Source organism: Manis javanica, chromosome 2, assembly GCF_040802235.1.
Source record: "Manis javanica isolate MJ-LG chromosome 2, MJ_LKY, whole genome shotgun sequence".
Lineage (NCBI taxonomy): Eukaryota > Metazoa > Chordata > Mammalia > Pholidota > Manidae > Manis > Manis javanica.
In genome coordinates, this window is record NC_133157.1 from 79074218 (window position 1) to 79095102 (window position 20885).

The 20885-nt window shown below is 46.2% G+C and overlaps 1 protein-coding gene across 7 annotated transcripts in view; it reads right to left on the minus strand.

Moving 5' to 3' along the window:
• The window catches only part of FRMD3 (FERM domain containing 3), a 253950-nt gene that overhangs the window by 35778 nt on the left and 197287 nt on the right, over positions 1–20885 (minus strand). For all 7 annotated transcript variants that reach the window (XM_036991342.2, XM_073228703.1, XM_036991340.2 and 4 more), the window contains 3 exons: positions 13460–13534; positions 13090–13158; positions 7357–7481 (listed from right to left, as the gene is read on the minus strand). In XM_036991342.2, coding sequence (XP_036847237.2) covers positions 7357–7481; positions 13090–13158; positions 13460–13534 — 269 coding nt within the window. The remainder of the gene's footprint in view (positions 1–7356; positions 7482–13089; positions 13159–13459; positions 13535–20885) is intronic.

Consider the following 20885-nt stretch of genomic DNA (forward strand, 5'->3'; position numbering starts at 1 on the left):
CACTCCCGCCCTGCTGGAAGCCTCCAAGGAGTCACTAAGTTCTGGCACACTATGATAACCAAAGGCTCAAACCCTGCGCCGAACACACTGCAGCTCTTCTCACTGAATCACAGAGATTCCCTATGTTTATATAAGATAAGCTCTTTGGATAATTTATTTGATAATAATTGAAAAATAAATGTAGTTCCTTATTTAATGACTCTGTTTTAGCAAGAAGCTGTTGAGCCGTTTTACATGTGTTTGATGTCTAAGATACCTGGGCCAGGAATCTTACAACCAGGACCTGATCCCGACCCAGCTGTGTGACTTCGGGCACACTGGCTCCTGGTCTGGGCTTTCTCATTTGTAGAATCCTGAAGGGGTGTGCTAGATCCAGGCTGGGCAAACTTTTCCTCTCAAGGCCCAGACTATAAACTTCAGGCTTTGCAGGCCAAGAAGTAAAATCAAGGGTATTAAGTAAGTACTTATATAACCATTTAAAATGCAATCATTAACTTTTGGGCCAGAGGAAGAACAGGCAGTGGGCCAGCCACAGGTCATAGTTTGCCAGCTCACATGCTCGACCATCTGCAGCATTCCCTCTGGCCCTCAAAGGCTACAAGAAGTATTCCTGCACCGAAGTTCCTATTCTCACTGTAAAAGGCTTCAACCATAGTCCTGGAGTTTGACCCTGACACTTGGCAAAAGAATCAAGGAATTTAGAGCTGGAAAGCATTTGACTAGTGCTCAAGTTCAACCTTATTTTATAGATGAGGAAAATGAGGCCCCATAAGGTGGAGTGTCTGGTCTGCGGTCATGCAGCTGCCCGGGGGAGGACAAGACCAGAGTTCCTATCTTATCCAAGACATTAATGCAGAAACAGCAGCTTTATTTATACTGAAGAATATGCTGTTTCATAAAATGCACCACTTATGGGAATCACCCAACTATATAACTGAAATGACAGAAACCGTGGGTGTCTTATGATTTAAAACACAAAATTCTTGCAAGATAAAATGCACTTGAGTTGCAACAGGGACAAGGCATGTAGATTTCTTACAGCAGTATAAGTCCTTAAAATTTCAAATATCTCTTTCAAGTGATACAAACTTCTTATGAGTGCTAAAGTCACTATAAATACCGGGAATCAAAATTCCAAAGATCAGGCAAAATCCAAAAAAAAGCATACAAAGGAAAGTGGAAAGCTTTTGAAAAGCTTACAAAAGTGAACTTGCAGGGCTCGCTCAGGCCTTTATTTCATCCCGAGTGGTTCTTGGCATCCCACCCTAGAGGGAGCTGTCGACCCAAACTGCTGGGGTACTTGATTCCAGAATTTAATACATGAGCTAATGAATTCTGCATTCTGACTCTACTAATCCAATACTGCAGTTATAAATAAAACCAGAAGCTGTCCTCTGCTCGGCAGAGGCCTGTAGGTCCTGCAGAAGCAGGTTGGGTTGCTATACGCCAATCAGCAGTGGGAAACTGAGTGCCATTAAATAAAAAAGTTCAGGAGAGCCCAAACCATTGCCAAAATAATGCTTAACACAGCCCCTTATATGAGTTTCTTCTGATTCAGGATACTAACCCATTAGTCCGCATTTGCATTAAAATGTTTCCAATTCATTATTTGACCTATAGTTTAATTTGTGATATCTTTTTATGCACTATTTTCAACATTAAGCAAACAAGGAATGTTTTTAATTGTACACACTGGATGATCGCAATGGCATTAAAATACATAGGGAAGGAAACTGCTATTAATACTGATTGCCTCTAAGAGGTGGGACAATCTGGAAGGTGAATTTTTTCTGCTTATTTATGCTTTTTTTGTAGTTTCTAAATTTTCTAGAAGATGATGAATTAGTTTTATAATAAGAAAATAAAAACAGCCATCACAAACCTGTGGCAGGGACCAGGGCATTTACAGCTGGTGCTAACTGGTCTGCTATCGCCAGGTAGCAGTAACTACAAGGGGAACCGTGGGTCCATGGGATTTATAAACAGCTCCTACTGTTTGATGGAACATAATAGATTTCAAAAAGACCAGTGCCTCACTCCTAATGTACATCCTGACATACTTTAAACCAAAGGGAAGAAATTACTCGGCACGTGGGGGAAAACAGCGGGGAAGACAGACACTGAAGAGGGTAAATCTGCGTGAGCCATGACCACGGCACTCCATAAGGGAGAGAAGGAGGGGGAGAGGAGGAGAATTCCACATCAGATAACTGGGGAGGTGCCCTGACTTGGTGGAGAATGGGAAAAGAAATTCACACAGTGCAAACACAGCAGCCTCGTGCTATTAGAGATGTCACCAGTGAGGGGACTGAAGCAACTGTGTGTGATGTTGAAAAAACCTCATACAGGAAAATGCCACTGGCCCCACAGATCACCTGTTAAGTGTTGGGACGGCAGGAGGGGGTGGGCTCAAGAGTATGGCGTGCTTGATGGATGAGGACAGTATTCTTTTTATAGGTTCAAAATGCCATCACAGGTTCACATACATACTTTCTAGAATTCCAGTGATGCCACCTCAAGCAGTCTATGGTTAGGCTAGATGCCATAAAAAACCTTAACACCCCCATCACCACCATACCGCACCCCTGAGCCACATTCATGACACATGCATGCACACACACATACAGGAACAGTGCTAAAGGGTGGCTTGGAGAGTTAGTTTTACCAACCTCCTTAATTTCTGTCTACTCTTTGTTACAGATATTTTCTCAATCACAAGCAATACAGTGCCAGACCACCCTCCGTCCAACCACATTCCCACCCCTGAGACACCCCTTCATAGACATTCTGGGGTCTCCGCTGTGCTTTTGTTTTGCCAGCAGGAAGGTGTCAAACATTTCCAGCTCCTATTTAGTTCTACCTACCAAGGGGAAGGCACAGCCTCCTGTCTACTTGACCCTGCCAGCCCAGACCCTTTCCCTGGCCAACAAGAACAATCTTCATGGGTGTCTACCAAGGCTCAGAGGACTCAGTTCATTCCCCTCCTCTACTACAGTCTAGCAGCTTTCCATAACAAGAAACATACTCCAACAATAAAACAGGCAACCCTTTTGCTGTCTGCACTGTGGAGACCCTAGGACATTGCACATGTGGACTTATTCAGATTAATGACTCCTTAAAATGTCATTTTTACCCAGAACAATTTCCACTCTCAATTTTTTCCTTCTCCCGAAACTTTCATAAGCTCTAAGGGGCACTCTTCAAATGGGTTCCCACTCGCACCTAAAGTTTTCCATGGCACTTACCTACTTGGGTCCTATAATTGGGCAACTCTGAAGTTGCCTCGTGGTGCCTAGGAACTGATTTTTTTTTTCTCTGCCCACACTCAGCCAACTTCAGGCTAAGCCTCCGGTTGTCATGGGGGTGAATGGGATCACACATTCTCCCAGAATGCCTCTGTGCTAATCTGGGCAATAATGCTCCCCCACCTGTCTTTGAGAAACTTGAAGTGCTAGAAAGAACACTTGGCAGAGAGAGCTTGTCAGACCAGTGGATGGTTGTGTCCCTGGAGAGGCATGGTGGCAGCAGAGACACCACCACAAGGGCACCAGACAAGGCAAGAACCTTCCCCTGCCCTCACAGAGATGGTGGCTCCAGAGGTCAAGGTTAAGGCCTTCTTTCTTCTCCCAACCTGATTTTTTTTAAATTCCTAATCATATGACTGTTTTAACAAGACTCAAGCTGCTAACCTTGACCTGTTTATTGATCACTTGCAAAATGTGTGATGAGAAACTTCCCCAGACAAGAATCAGAACCACTATAGAGAGATGGGAACAGCGACATCCAGCTGAGTGGTGATGTCCGAGTCCCCTGCACTCCCTGTCTAAAGCCCAGCAGAGCCAGGCACACTGTCCGGCTCTCTCAACAGCTCCAATATCTGAACAAAATCATCTTTGCCATTGGCTCGCTGTATGACACTGACACTTCACTTTAACCTTCCTGTGTCTCCACAGTCTCATCTTTAAAAGGTGGAAATCTTTTTACTCTTGGGCAAAGTCTCAGAGACAAGGGCAGAAGCTGGCAGGATTCTACAGGGTGCTTACCTGCCCGGTGATCAGTGACCATCTCAACAACTCCGCCATGCCCTAGCTGGAACCCACTGTCTCCCTCCCTGGTCCCAATCCCTGCCTCTCTTCAGCCCTTGCTTATCTGTTTTCTGGGCCAATGCAATGGTTCCTGTATGGTCTCTGTGCCTCAATCCAGTGATTCTCAACCAGGGAGAAGTTTTGTAATCCAGGGGACATCTGGCAACAGCTGGAGATGGGTGTTTGTCAAGACTAGTGGAGTACTGCTGGCGCCCACTGGGTGGAGGCCAGTGATGGTGCTAAACCTCCTACAGTGCTCAGGCAGTCCCCCAAAGAACACCCAGCTAACAGGCCCATAGTGCTGAGGTTGAAACACTCTGCTCCACACACTACAAATGATAAAAAACACAATTCCAATTAGGTTTTTCCACACTGGAAATCCTCCAGTGCCTCCCAACTGCCCTCAGGTTAAAACCTAAATCTCCAGCAAGTCATGTGAGATCTGGCCCCTTCCTTTCTGACTCACCTTCTGCTGTTCCTCTGCCCCATCCTCCCCAAAGCCGCCCAGGCAGCCAGTGCAGACAGATGCTGCTCACACCCCCTCTGCCTGGCAATTTCATTCATTTTTTTGCCCACCAGTTTCATGTCAGACACTCTAATGAGACTAAAAGGGTACAAGATGCTCTGCAGGCAGCTCAAGGCACAGATACCTCATGAAGCATGTGGAAAAGTGAGCACCCCATTCAATCTGCAGAGTACCTCTTCATTACCACTGTGATCCACTGCCTTCTCCCCATCTAGCCATGAGCCTCCAGGAAAGAGAGCATCTTCATCCCAGAGGTCATAGCAACTTGCACACACTGAGTGTAGTCCACTAGCTGTCTCTGCTGCATTTGTCATAACTGTTGTACTAAGGAATGAATGAATCCCAGCCACTTTAAATTTGACTCTTGCTCAGGCATAAGCAGCACCAAAATACAAGGATGAAACTAAGTCCACCACACTGTAAGCACCAAGAAAGAGAGCCCACCCACAAAGGTGAAGACGTTGCTTAAAGCTATATTCTCTGCTTCTCCTTATGTATTAGAGAAATATAAACCTACAAAATAAGTATTTGTCCCTATGGACTGTCTAAATCCCATTGCCTGGTACTCAAAGACAAGAGAGAGAGGAAGCAGATTTGACTACAACAGTCACTGAGATACACTGGTATCAAGAACACAGAGCAAGGCTCACTGTGGGTTTCATAGTACCTAAGGTGATTTCACTCTCCCTAGATTGGGAAGGTCATTCCATCTACTGGATATTAAACAGTACTCTTTCTACTTCTCTTCAAGTTGATTCTGTCCCCTAGAAGTTGTTATGATTTGCCTGAACTTCAAAACCCACAAAGATCCAAAAGGAGATGGACTGCCTAGAAAAAAAGAGCTTTATTAGGATATTCATAGAGCCATTGTAGACTTCTTTAAGAGAGCGATCCATCAGTTTAACTTTATAGTGGGTAGAAGAATTTAAGATTCCTCTTTAAAATAACTGAAAAAATTGAAAAGGTGGCCTGTGGATTCCTCTCACATATCATGACAATTTCTGTTTTCATTGGAATTGATTACAATGTTTGCATCTCTTGTCCACACACCTGTCATGCTAAAGACAAGGTTAGTGGGACCCCATTATAGAAAATGGAGCAAAATGAAAGTTTCTAACTGAATGGGGTGAAGGGCCCAGGGGAAAGCTTGCCCAGCTCCCTTTCACAGCCTGGGGCAACCGTGGCCTGGGCCCCCTTTTCCCCATGGTTATCATTCACCCAGTCTGGTCTTCCAACCTTTACCCCACCCCAGACTTCCATCTTTGCATGCAAGACAAAATCAAAATCCCTGGTTTGGGTTCTTTCTCCCTTTCGTCTTCTCCATTCAACCTTGGGATTATCATGATCTCCAGAAAAACTGACTTCCACTCATACCAATATTTCAGGCCTGTGGGAGGAAGCCCAGAAAGTCACTGGTGATCAGTAACGAAAGCTGCTTTTACTTTCCTTGAAAAAAATACAAATAGAGAAGGTGCTGAAAATGTAGACAAGCAACATGGACCCACTGACCCTCAGGCTAAGAAAATTAATTTAGTATGGACCTTACAGAGTTAGTTGTTGCGACAGAGAGTAAAGGCCATTATAATAAGACTATTCTCATTATCATCACCCTGTGGTCCAGCTGCAGATGAAGGTGTCTCCTGAGACTCCAACCTTTGTGTTTTGCACACTTTCCTTCCACCCATGGAATTTTTGGCATCTAGTTGCCCAGTTCTAACCATTAAAGCTTCCTTTCAGGCAAATATTTGCTGAAATTCTTTACACTTCAGCATGAATATGCTGCTGCTACCTCTCCTGTGGGTATTCCATCCCAAGCCATATTATTCTGGGCTGAAGGGTTCTCCCCCATGCAAGGAATTCTTGATTTGAAGCTGCAGATAAAGGTAATCTTTTTGGGGACAGAGTGAACTCTCCTCTTGAAATGACGCAGTATCTAGATTTTTAAATGATGAAAGCAAAAATCACAAAGTTAAAGGAAAATATGTTATGTTTGTGTTCCAGTTCCCAAAAACTTTATTTTGTGTGAATGTTTTAAATTTACTTTGAAATTAATGAGAATGTGAGATTTGCTTCACCAGGTGTCTGCAGCAAGCAGTGTTAAAAGCACAAAAGGAAGGCAAAGAGCACATATATTATAGTCTAAAAATATAACAACTCCAGGGTGCAAGCAGACCTTAGATATTTTGGCTTGTATCAAAACTGTCAAGACAAGGACCTGTGGAAAAGGGAACATGAGGATGGAGAAATAGTGAGGCAGAAAGGGGATGACCAGGGTAGAGATGCTGGTGGAGAATTCGTTACAATCACTAATTTAATTGCAATTGCAGTTAAGATCTTGTTATCCAATAGAACTTTCTACAATAATGGAAATGTTCTCAGTATGAGCTGTCCAAGATGGTAGCCATTAACCACATAGGGCTCCCGAGCATTGGAAAACTAGCTAATATGACTGAGGAGCTGAATGTTTAATTTGAACTAATTTAAAACTAGTTTTAAGTAGCTATACATGGTTAGTGGCTACCATATTGGACAGTTTTAATACCAACATTTCTCCTTTAATATGTAATTTTAGAAAAAAAATCTGTACCCATGAACCCTGTACAGGATAAACGATTTGAACTCTCAAGATAATGTATTTTTCCAGCTACAAAAAGCTTTTTTATTAAAAATACAGTTTATGACTCACTCCAACCATCACCCCAGGTAGTCAGGACTGGTGTCACCTTCTGGAGCAAGCGTACTCACCCTCGCCCAGTGGAAGTTCCTCCTCCTGCTCGCTGGGGGAAGGCTGTAGGGGCTGCAGGGGCTCCATGTTAATGATGAGCTGTTTGTTTAAGGAGTAGGAACTGCGGCTCTGCGTAACGTTGACTCTGAAAATACACAGCAGCCAGAGGGAGTTGGTTTCCCTTGCAAACGCCAGCCCCTCCATCTCAGGTGGCTATCCAGACTGGGCAATGCCTCCAGACTCACACCGAGGATTAGCCCAGGGGTAAAGGTGACATAACACTCAAGGGACACAGCCCTTTTCATCCTTAAGGTCCTGACAAAATGTCCTGATGCAAGACAGTGGAAGGAAATGAATTTGCCCATAACTCACCAGACTTGGCACACTAGGCAACGACACAGGTATTGAAAAATGATATGGGAAACAAAAGACCTGGGGGTAGGTATCACTGCACTGGACATGCAGAATACTGGACACAGGGCATGGCTCAAAGTCATTCGACCACCACCAAAAAAAACAAGAATCTCTGCCAGATAGATGGCACAGGAGTTCTACAGCTACAAGCTATCTTGGTGTTGCTGGATTCCAACATTTAATATCGATGTTTGATATTCCCATTTAAATTCACACCCCACTCAGCAACCAGCCACAGAACCCAGGTGTACTCTGCTTTAGAAAGGAGCATGCATGTGTCAGTGGCTGCGATGGGCAGCAGCTGGCAAGGAAAGTAAGCAGGTGTATCGTCAAGACCACTGGCTGATGGCGGGGAAGCCCGTTCACACTGCCTGCAGCAGGCAGACCAGCTGTCTGGGATTGGGGGAGGGGAAGTTCAGCACCCTTCCCCTCCCTGTTTCCTGTGAAACCTAAAACCAAAACCAACCTAGCCTTTAAGATGGTGTCAAAAGTGTCCCCCTTGAAGCCCTCCTGGATTGCCCTCACATCTTTCTCTCTTTCCCCCCTCACTCTACTCTCCCTTCTTTCACAGCTCACCTCGTTTGCTACCTGTCTCTCTGTAATTGTTAGTATACTAGTCAGCCCCAACTTGATAAGCCCAAAGGGCAGAAACTGACCTATCCATTCTCGTTTGTCTTATAGCACCTCCTCTGGCATCTTGTCAAGGGGTGCTCAGGTTTAAACTGAAGTACACTGAATGCAATCATGGCTTGACATAAGTTGCCATTTCAGACTGGCACAGGTATTTCCAGGCCAGCTGTCAGGACTGCCTTAGAGCCCAGGCATTTCTGTTGGGCTGGAAGACAGAAAGAACCATTAGCATCTAGAGTAAAAGCCCCCACCACTGGCACTGGCAGGAAAGGACTTGCTTAAGCACAGAGCCCTCTTCTTCCTTATTTCATTCTACAGCCACTTATTTTGCAGCTGATATATATGCATTGAACCATCTGCCTTGTTCTGGGCACCTGTGGTCCTTGCCTCACATAACTCACTCTCTAGAACCATGATATTCAAACTTTTTGACTGAGACCCACGTCAAGAAGTCCATTTTATATCATTTCTCTGTACACACTGCAGTGAATGTTTCATGATGTGACTCCCCATGGTTTGTTTTTTCCATTCTGTTTCATTCTGTTTCGTGTGCTGGTCTTAACCACTATTTTCACATCATGACTCATGAATGTGCTGCTTTCACAGGTGGAAAAGTGCACATCTATCTCATGGAGGAGGCTGATGGCCGGGAATACCGAGGGGCGGTGAGGGAAGAGCCAGAAATGGCCTCCGGAGGCAGGGATGCCGCAGGGTCCTGGCGAATGCAGAAGGGAGACGGTGCAGGGTGAAGGAAGGGGGGAAGCAGAGAAGACTAACATTTACCATGTGCAGTCTCTTCTTTTAGTCTCACAAAATTTGTGAGATTTCGTGGGGTTTTCTCTGGTCCTGTGGCCTTTGTGAGTTTACCTCTGCAAAGCACAACACGCTGCCATGTTGGTGTGGACTGTGTAACTTTCTGACCTCTGAAAAGCCCGTTCCCATTCTTGGGCAAACGAACTCTGAATGGCTCTGTCACATGTCTGACCATCTGAACTGGCAGCAGCACCGATTCCCTAGAAATTCACTGTGAATGCTACCAGGAGGGCTCCGAGAGAGCCTTTATGGAGGGTCTTCTGCATCCCATCAGCTCTCCCCCAACACTCTGCCCCTGAAGATCTAAAGCACCCTGCAGCCTGCCCTCCCCTCCACTGCACCCCCACCCCAACCCCTGCAATGCCCGGGCAGCTGCCTGGGGCTGGAACAAGCTGAGCTCACCAGGGGCGACCTCCCAGGTAAGAGCCTGCCTGGCACCAGCGGGTCAGGGGTGCAGCCTCAGCACCTGTGCTTGCAGCCCCTGCTGCTGCAGTGTAGCAGATGCCCTGGCAGGGGCAGGGGCTGCAGGGCTGCCTGGGGCTGGACCACATAACTCCTGCAGAGCACTTCAACCCAGAGAGTCTCCAATCCCGTGGTTCAGAGGTGAACATGACCTTCCTGAGAAGCACAAGACCCAGAAACTGAAAAGTGTATAAAACTGGGGTTTCCCTGGGGCACAAAGAATCCAGGGCTCCAGACCTTGGTGCTCGAAGGAAAGATTAAGCAAAATTAGAATCAAAGTGCGAGACTCCCATCTCTCCTTACCGATTCCTGCAGGCGACAGGCCACCCTTTCTCACCTCTTTTCCCTGCCATCTTTTTAAAGGTGTCAACTGATGCTGGCTTCATTTAACATAAGAGCCCACCAGCATAGCTGTACCACTGGTAAATATACTACCAGAATTTGAAGGGCCCTATTTTAATTTTCAAAATGGTTTATATACACTTTACTTCATTTGTCTGTCTCAATGTGCCTCTAAGATAGGCAAGAAAAATATCATATTTACACATGAGAAAACAGACTCAGTGAGGTTATAGAACTTGAATAAAGACACCTGATGGGCAGACCCAGGACCCAGAGCCAGATCACCTGATTCCTCCCTCGGCCAGTGTCTTTTCTGCACTCTGCACTACCTTCCTGCATGACTTACCCTCCACTGCCCTGGACAGGACTCTCCACGGCTCCTAATGGCCTGCTCTTTGTGACTGACTCTTCAAGGCTCCACTGTGTTGGCAATTTTCTAAAGGAGGTGCCAACATCCCAGTCAGCTCCCACTCTGTCCCCAAACCTGAGCTCCTGAGAGACAGGCCCCTACGGCTGGGGTCTCCCTGCTATGTTTCACCCCTCAGAATCCACCCATCAGCTGACTGCAAAAATACCCAAGCCCAACCATGCAGTCCTCCCAGTGTAGAACAGTTTCTAAATGAAACTGTCTTTCAGGACTCTATCGAGATAGGAAGGTTTCCTTTGCGAGTGACAACTATATTCTAAGATTGGCTTAAAAAATTGACAGCACAAAATAGAGCAACTAAGACAAGGCGGGGTGCCTGCACCAGTCCTGAGAGTGAAGACAGTGCTGCTGGCTCTTACCAAAAATTCCATGTGAAGACACTTTAATGTGGGCACATCTGTCAGACTCCAGCTTCCCATGTTTGGATGAGAGACAATAATATCGCCACTTCACATGTATGGCACTTTGAAATTTTTTTAATGCTTTATTTTAGTGCCCATAACAAAACCTAGAAGGTGGGCAAGGTAATATTATGCATCTCATTTTACAGATGAGTAAACTGATGATCTGAGAAGTTAAGGGGATGGGGAATCTAAGACCACACAGCTGGTAAGCAACATAGCCAAGATTAGCACCTGCTCACGACTCCGAGATAGGTAGTTTTAGGTACAAATGCTGCCCTACATGTCCCGCATGGTGGCTGCTATGCCTAGGTGGCTCACACAGCCAGCCCTGGACTCACCAAGCTGCAGCCTTCCACCTCAATGGGTCCCTGAGGTGGGCAGGTGATTCTCACCAAGTAGCCAGCCCAGGAGGGCTTTGCCTGGAGATCTCATCAGGAAAGATCACTGATTTATCACATCTTCTCTTTTTGAAAAAACAGAAAAATCCAAAAGCAGTGTTGTCTGTCTGCATCCCTCTCTTTCTCTCTCTCTCTAAACATATCCCACGAACTTGTCATTCTTTGAAGAGTAGAATCTCAAGTGAAAGGAAAGACAGTAGATTGAAGCCTTATTGTCACCACTCTGAATTAGTGGTCATCTCTGAACACCACCAAGAAAGAGTTCATTACTACACTCTCACTTTCGACAGCCACTCAAAGAAGCCAAAATAATTTAAAAATAAAATAATTGTTCAAGCGAAACCATTTCCTACCATGCAACTGGCTACTAGGGAGAGACAGGAAGTTGCTACTAAAAAAGGCCCACATCACTGTGGCTCTGACGGGACCACTTCCTTGTGGGAGGTGGACGTCCCCAGGGCAGCACCTTGGACAGATCTCAGGTCTCAAAGTAGAGGTGCTGCTGTCATCCCACACTCCTAGTTCACATAGTCACTCAACAAACACACACTGCCCTGCTCCTATGTGCCAAGCCCTGTGTTGGGTACTGGGTGATATGTGGATGACCAAGGTAGACACAGCCTTGCCCTCCAAGAGCTTACTTTGTATCATTAAACAAAGTTTTCTTGTATTGTCATGGATTTGAGAGAGACTGTCAAAGAACTGAAGTCCAGAGAGGCATCCTGATGATGTGAACTCAACAGGCTTTTACATATCCATACGAGGGGATAGTGGAAGGCAAAGGAAGGTCCGAACCAGTGTCTCAAAGGCCTATAAGTCCTTGTTTGCAGTAGTATCCTGGGGGATTTTAAAAGATTCCAGAAAAGGCAAACCATAAACTGACTGATGCCTTATTCCCCATCCCCTCTGGTGGTTCAGTCCACTCTAGGAAAAGATTTTCACTATGGCCATTCTGTTCCCTTCCCCCATCTACCACCAGTCATCTGGAGCCTGGCTGTCCCAAGTGTCCCTGCTCCAGCCCCAGGGCCATCCCCTGGGTGCTCACTAGAAGTCCCAGACTCATGAATCAGACTGATCTTAACAGGATCCCTAGGTAATCCCTGGGCAAGTTTGGGAAGCCTTGATCTAGGAAACCTTGATTCCCATAAAATATGCATACCTCAATTGAAAAGAGAAGTGTTTTTAAATATTATTTTTTATCTCATTAGCCATCCATAGATGGTAACTATGGGACTCAGAAATCCTTGTATATTTGGAATATGTCTCTCTGGAAGTATATTGTTAAGCACAGTTTCCTACTTTGTGATTGTGCCATCAAGAGAATCCCCAGCATCGAGTCTTTCTTTTTTTAAAGATCAAACACTCAAGCTTCCAGTTGGGAGGATGAAATCCAAGCTGAGCCCCTGGAATAGTTCTGCCTCCCAGCTGCTAAGAGAATGCTAGAGGCTTTCCGGGTGGCAGGTGCTCTTTTCTCTGTAGCTGGCAGGGACTGGCCATGTCTCTGATGGACAGAGAGCAGGTCTAAGAGGATATGACGACAGACCCAGTCAGGAGATGACCCAGCGTGCCTCTCACACACACTGCTTGTTCACGACCACACACCCCAGGCCAAATCCAGCAGAGGACTCCCCACAGAGCAAGTAACTCAAAGTGGAGCCCAGCTGCACTCACGCCACAGCCCCAACAAATCTGTCCAAGGGGAACGCCCAGGACAGTGAAAGCGCCATGCCTGGAACCAGGGCCAAAAACAACAGAGGTGCCCTTACTCCCTTTCCTGAGATAGAGGATTTGGCAAAGCCAGCCCTAAAATTCCTTCTGTCCACCCCAGAGACCTCCCAGAGCTCTGAAGACTGCTCCACTCACCTGTGCACCTCTGGGGGCTCCCGCTGGATTTTGGAGCTGGCCTCCACAACCTCTTTGGCGACTTTACCACTGCAGAAGAGGGAAACACGATGTCTATGCACAGATACTCAGAGTAGAAGGGGACGGGTCAGCACCCTTTTAAAAAACTTTTTACAGTGCTCTGGCCCAGCTCTAGGGATCCATACTTTCTCTTCCGCCATGCAGGCAAGCTACATGGAATTTGGGGGTGCCCTGTGAGCACAAGAGAGAAGTGGAGTAGAAAGAGGGACCAGAACAGGCACGGACCAAAGAGCCCTTGATTTACAAGCAGAACATTCAGAAGTAAATGGCTGTCCCCAACCCAACCCCAAATGGAACTATGAGTACTCACCTATATCGAAATCTACTTCCTTTAAAAAATATCTTGCTGCTGGACACAGTCTTGATCTGACTGGATTTTGCATACCTTCAAGAAAAAGCAAAGCAGAGGTGGTAGTGACACGGTATAAGGTGTGGCAATCGGATACTGCTAACTGCCAGAAAGAAATACATTTTACTGAATGACTGGGCACATACATACACAGACCTGAAAGAGGTTTCACAAAAGAAGAGTCACTTTCACTATGTGTGCTGCAATCTGACCTTTTCTATGCTCTTTTCATTCTTTTTACATACTGGGGAATGACCCTTACATTTGGTTTCATGATCCATTACTGGGTCTTAACCTGCAAAAAGGACCCCGCAGTATTGGTAATCAGAGGATTTTTCCTCAACTCCTATTTGAAAGCTGTGGGGCAGATGGATCATGTCATTTGGCACCAATTCTTTGCTACAGAAGCACCTTCTTGCCTGTGCCTGTACCCACACTGCAGGGCACTCGCCATGTCACAGAGAACATGCTCACTGTGAGCTGCCCAAGAGAAGGCTCAGGGGGCCCAGGTCACCCTGGAAATGGTTGCTGCCTTCTGGGTATTCTCCAGTTAAGTCGCCATGACCCAGTGCCCTTTAAAGAATGCGCGTTAGTGGATGACTACGCGTTAGTGGATGACTAAGATATATAAGGAACAGGAAGCCCAGCCAGGCACTGATTCAGCACCTCTGAGCCCTGCCCATAAATACAAACAAAACAACACTGGAAATTCTAGGACATGGGCTGCCTGGAGGCTGCACACGGCATGAAATTACTATGCTGGCTGAGGATACTCTATGTCAGTCACTCTGAGCCTTACGCAATTAAACCCTACAAGACAGAGCTGTCTTCCAGAGTTCAGGATCATTGAAAACATTAATAGTCACAAAATCTTATTTTAAAAAAATAGAATAATATACCCTGTAGAATTCCAAGCAGACATGCACACAGCCAGGGGTTAGCCTAGAAGTTCTGGGGTGGGCAGTGGTGGCCACCACTGAGCACCTTGAAGTCTTTGGTTCACTGGCTCAGCGATTATTACCCAAATGCCTAGCTTTTGCACATCACAGTAAGGTCAGGGAAGACACGCAGTCTCTGCATTCATGGCATATAAGGTCCAAAGAGGACATGGAAATTTATCTAGAAACAATGCACATAAGTAAATCAATAAAAGTTACAAGCTGTGGTGCATGACATGAAGAAAAAGATGCAATGGGATGGGGAGACAAGTCTGGGCCCAGAGAAGGTACCCTGAGGAAGGGACCTCTGAGCTGAGATCCAGGGGCAGGAAGGTGTTACCCAGGCCAGGTAATGCGGGTGTTCAGGGCAGAAGGCCCAACAGGCACAAGTCCCTGAGCCTGAGCTCTGGAGAAACTAAAAAGATCTTTTGTGCATTTCCCCATATTATTGTTTTACACACACACACACACACACACACACACACACACACACACACACACACACACTACACTAAAAAGATCTTTTGTGCATTTCCCCATATTATTGTTTTACACACACACACACACACACACACACACACACATATTTCTCCCCTAAGTCAGCAGGACCTGACCTAAAGCTGTCTTGCTAAGGATTTTGGTCTTTGTTCTCAGAACAATGGAAAAACCATAGTAACAACCTTTTGCAGAGAAGCTCCCTCTCCCCACCCTCCTCTGCAAACAACCTAAGCCAATGCCAAAGAGCACTGGCTACAATGATGAGCAGGGAGAGAGAGATGGGGAGGGGAGGGCGGGCAGACCTGGGGAGCAGATTCTACTTCATGACAGGGCACAGGGAAGATAGCCCAGGAGCCTCGGGGACAGATGGGAGCACCTGGAGCCCACGTCCCTGGAGGCGCCAGCACCCTGGACAGGCAGCAGGAGCCGACCTTGGACAAGTCATGTAGCTTCTCTGAGCCCCAGTTTCTCCATGAAGTTTTGAAAGGGTGAAGGTACCATAATACCTAATTCATAGTGTTTGGAGGAAGGTGAGATCAGATGACCTGAAAGCATCTGCTCCTTCTATAAGGCTTCCCCTCCATCCCTCCTCCTCTCTAACGTCACTCTCAAAACCTCGCCATTGCCTTCTCACCACTAAGCCAAGGAAGCCACCCTCTAAACCATGGAGACTTTCCTTTCAGACACCCTGAAAGCCTGTAAGACTGCCTGCGGGCCCTAACTCCAGGGTACCGGTCCTGCCCTCCGGTCACTGGTCACTGGCTCTGTATCATCAAGGAGCCTGGAGCGAAAGTCCTCCCACAACCAAGTTAATTAGCACAGCAGTTCTCTCCCTTCCAGCCTTCCTCCCTAGCTGCCCTCTCCCCACGCGCACCTCCAACTCCCCATCAAAAGCCCAGCAGAGAAGCTCCAGAGGACTATTCTGCAACATCTGACTCCGAGAAAACCAGACAGGCCCCAATGCATCAGCACCTGACCTCACACATCTGAGTATTCACATGGTGGCCTGGTCACCGCTTACCTTTTTGCTATCATATCCCCCACCCAAGAACTGTCAGGGCAGCCACCATACCCAGAGACCCCTTCCTAAGGCCCTGGGGAGTCCCCTGCCCAGTCCTGACATCGAAGCTGTGTCCTGAATGGGGGGACATACATGTGCTGTGCCATGCATGCAGACAGCACATACCAGTCACTAAGCATAATATGCACACAGAACAGCTCTGCAGAGCACACCTCCCCTCGCCCTGGAGGCCTCCTGCTTTTCCTCTGGCACCTGCCCCACAGGGACTGGGGGTGCAGGTCAGGTTAGGTGCTGAGGAGCACCGTGTGGTGCTCTAAGAGGCCACCTCTAGGATTAACAATACAAGTTCCCAGTTTACCATGGCTTATAGCTTCTGGAGTCCGCAGAGCAATAACAACATGTTCTTACTGAAGACCTACCATGAGCCATACCCCGTCCAAAGCACCCGAAATATAGCATTTCATTTTATCCTGACAGCTCTCTCCAAGGAGGAAGCAATCCACACTTTTGTGTGAAGAAACCAAGGCACGGAGGAGTCAGTCCCTTAACTACGGTAACATGATAGAAGCTGGGGGAACCAGGCTGCACGTCCCCATCTGTCGTTTTTTAAATAAATGCCCTTGCCATGTAGGTTCCCAGACTTCAGAGAGCATCAGAATCAACTGGCAGGATTTTTAAAACACAAGTTTCTGATTCAATAGTGTGGCACAGAGCCCAAGAATCTACATTTCTAACATGTGCCCAGGAGACGCTGGTGCTGGTCCAAGGCCCTTACTTGAGGAATCGTTAGAGGAAGGCACTGAACCTGGGCTGCACGGCAGCATCACCAGGAAAAGGTTTGTTCCTACCAACACCTAGATCCCCTCTTCCCAGATTCTGATTTGTTAAAACCACAGCTTTAATTCACATACTAATATTCATCCATTTACATTGTACACTTCAGTGATTTTCAGTTTAATTCACAAAGTTTTTAGGATTTCATCCAGAACATTTTCACCTCCAGAAAGAATACTGCCCCCTGTATCCCTCCTCATCTCCTCCCCTGCCGATCCTAGACAACCACTACTCTGCTTCCTGTCTCTGGCTTTGCCTATTGTGGACATTCCACACAAAGGGAATCATACAATATGTGGTCTTTCACTTAATGTTCTCAAGGTTCACCTGTGTTGTAGCATCTATATAAGTACTAAGAACTTCCTTCCCTTTCATGGCTGAATAATATTCCATTGTGCAGATCACCACTTCCTTTTACCCAGCCACCAGAAGATGAGCATTTGGCTTTTTCCACTTTTTTAGCTATTATGAATAATGCTATTATGAATATTCATGTACACATTTTTATGAGAACGTGGAAGACTTAATGGGTCTGGGTAAGTCCACAACATTGATTTAAAAGAAAAACACAACAGCCCAAGTGATTCTGAGGTGCAGTCCAGGCTGAGAACCACTGGTTTAGAACCTTCTTACTCAAAGGGTGGCCTGGGGGCTGCCAGGACAGCATCACCAGGGCACTTATTAGAAATACAGACTCTGATGCCCCACCCAGACATGCTGACCCAGAGCCCCCAATTCTCCAAGATCTCTAGGTAATTCACCTGCTCGTTAAAGTATGAGAGGCGCTAGTTTGGGGAGCTACTCTGGGTCTTTACCTACCAAGTGTAACACTTCCTCTGACAAAATGCTCACCAAACTCCAGGTAATAAATTTATTAGGGACTGCCTTTTCCCCCTGCAAACAGTTCCATACAAAACTGAGGGCAGAGCATGTCACTTGAGCCTCCACTGTGTCCCCAGTGCCTTGCACAGTGCGCAGCATAAATGCAGGTATGATAGAGCCACTGATGGAATCAACATAAGATTGTATAGCAATGATACTTTAATAAGAAAAAGAAAAAAGATGAATAAAGATGTGGTACTTTAAAAAATGCCACTGATGGAAACACCAGAGAGCCTGAACCCTCAGGGTGTGCAGAGTGCTTTTCGGGAGCCAGTGCCCTGAGATGGGAGCTCCAGCTCTCTGGGACTGGCGGCAGCTAGAAAACACATGCATAAAGGAAGCTCTGAAATGTGACTGTGTTGGGGATTCCTGGGGTTTGGAGCAGGAGGGAAAATCAGAATTTCTGCTTCTGGGCTCTGTTCCCAGGCAGCATATCTCAGAGCCAGGGCTTTCAAAGCTGATGGGTGGCCGTGGGCCAGCTGACAACCAGCAGCACATTCATGTCTTAAAAGCACATTAGGGGATACCGAGGCACCAGCCCCCCTGTTCCCATGGCAGGTGAAGGAGGAAAGGAGGGAGCAAACCCACCCCAACCCAGGAAACACTGCCAGCCAACACCCCTGAAACACAGGACGAGTTGGACAGAACTGGGGCCATTAGTGGACAGGGAGGAGTGGTAGTCATAGCAGCCACTGCCATTTATTGGTGGTCAGTGTGCCTGGCAGAACGAAACACTGTGAAGCGGGAATCACCAACAGCATTTCACAGATGAAAAATAGATGAAGCTCAAAGAATTTAAGTGCCCTGCTCCAAGCCACATTGACAGTAAGCAACAGAACCAAGATTCAAACCCAAGCCTGCTTACTTCCAAAGCCCACATTGATTAACACTAGGCCACAGTGACACTAGTACATCATGCCTGTCCCAGTCCCCTCTGTCCTACAGATGAGAAGGCTGAGGCCTGAGACCTGTCCAGGGTCACACAGCTGGATCAGAACAAGCAGAAAGGATGGTTATAGGATAATGGAGGAACAAAAGGTTCTGGCAAATCTCAGATCAATGCAACTATTAGGGACTAGAAGTCCTATGAGAGAGATGGGGTAGCCTGGCTTCAAAGCAGAGGGGCAAGGAGGGCGTCAACTCTATACAAGGCCAGGTGCTCACGACTCTCCAGGTCTTATGAAGCAGCCATGGACAACTGGAAATGATTTCTGTGATACACTTAGTAGACTCATTCAATGATACCATTTATCAGACTGCCCTCTTTGCTAGCTGCCAGCTAAATGAGTCTACCCCAAAAGATTCTCAAGATTGCATTATTTTCTGTCTTTCCCCCTTTTTAACTGTTTGTGCCATTGACTCCATCTGCCAACTGACTCCCTCACATATGATGAGACAGGATGTGTGCAAAAGAACTAATTACTGTCCAAAGTTATTCTTTGATAGAGAGCCTATGATGTCACTAAAGGGTCTTCAAAGTGCCAGGCACAAAGAGCTAAACTCCTTCCAGATAGGACTTACTTGTAAAAAGACTTCCCTCTCCTTACACTGGTCAGTAGTCAGCACCAATCAGCCACACCTATTACTACTCGGCTGCCTCTTTCAGGATGACTGAGCCCTGTGTCTGGCCCCTCATCTCCTCCCTTGCTATGTCATCTACTCTCTGCTCCAGCCTGCGCAGTCACTCATCCTCCCCAGTGGCTTCTACTTTCCTGCCTTGTCTTGGTCCCCGACCTTGGATGTCTTCCTTCCACCTGAAAGTGCCTTCTACCTCCCAGCTCTTGGGCAGCAAGATGCAGGCTCTCCTCTAGGTTACCCACTAGCATTTTATTTGTGCTTCCTTCTAGTCTCTATCATGAAGTGTAAATCTCCTGAGGACAGGAACCATGCCTTTGGACAGATCCATCAGTTGGATCCAGTAAATATTTTCTGAATGCCTGGCATCTCAAGGAAATACAAAAGCAAACAGAACCGAGTTCCTACCCTCAAAAAGATCAGATCTAGCATGGACATGTACATAAAAATCTAAGAGAAACTGCTATAAATTTTGTCACGCTTTGTTCTAAGACTCCATCATTTGTGAAAATATATTCATTCAAAATAACCAAATGCATCTGAATGGCCCTTTGACAGGAACCAGGTGTTCTCATTAAAGGAGGAACAGAAGAGTTCCAAAAGCCGAGGCCCCAAAAACAGGTTGCCAGTTTCTCAAAAGCTAAATATACAGTTACCTAATGGCCTAGAAATTCCACTCCTAGGTATAAACCTGAGAGAATTGTCCAGAGAAAAACATGTATTTACAGCAACATTATTCATGATAGCTAAAAAAAAGAGAGAGAGCTAGCAACCCAAATGCCCATCAACTAATGAATGGATAAACAAACTGTGACTTATCCAAACAGTGGAATATTATTCAGCCATCAAAAGAAATTGTGATACTTGCTACAACATGGTGACCATTGAAAGCATCACCTAAGGGAACAAAGCCAGGCACCAAAGGCCACATACCTTATGATTCTGTTTATATGAAATGTGCAGAATAGGTAAATCCATAAACACAGAAATAGATCAGTGGCTGCCAAGGTCTGGGGATGGGGGTGAAGAGGCAATCACTGTTTAATGGTTACAGGATTTCTTTGGGGAATAAAAAAAAATGTTCTGGAATTAGCAGTGATGATTGTATAACTTTGTGAATTATACTAAAAAACACTAATGTATACTTTAAAAGGGTGAATTTTCTGGTATTGGCATATTATCTCAATTTTTTAAATCACTAAAAACCAAAAAAATATGTGCTGGCCTCAACTGAAGACTAAGAGCACCAGACTAACTCTCTGCATTTCTCTCCCTCTGTTCTCATGTAGATGGACAGGGTCAAGACATGCTGATTTTTTCAGAGGCCATCAAGGTCTTTTTACCAGTCCCCACAGATGCCTTGAGGTGTGAATGGTTGTGGGAAGGTCTACTGATACACATCATCATTCCTAGAAACACATTTTGTGGATCATCTCATCCATGGGCTTTCAATGGTCCTGAAGCATCTGCCCAGAGCTGAAGGATTTCCTGGGACACAGGACTCTCTGTACTGAACCTGAGAAAAGTCCTGGGCAATTCTGGACAACTGGTCACCCAAGCAGTGAGCCATGGGTAAAGGGTCTCAGTCCCCATCACAACTCTGGTCCACCAACCACCACAGCTTTCGTTTTTATCTTTT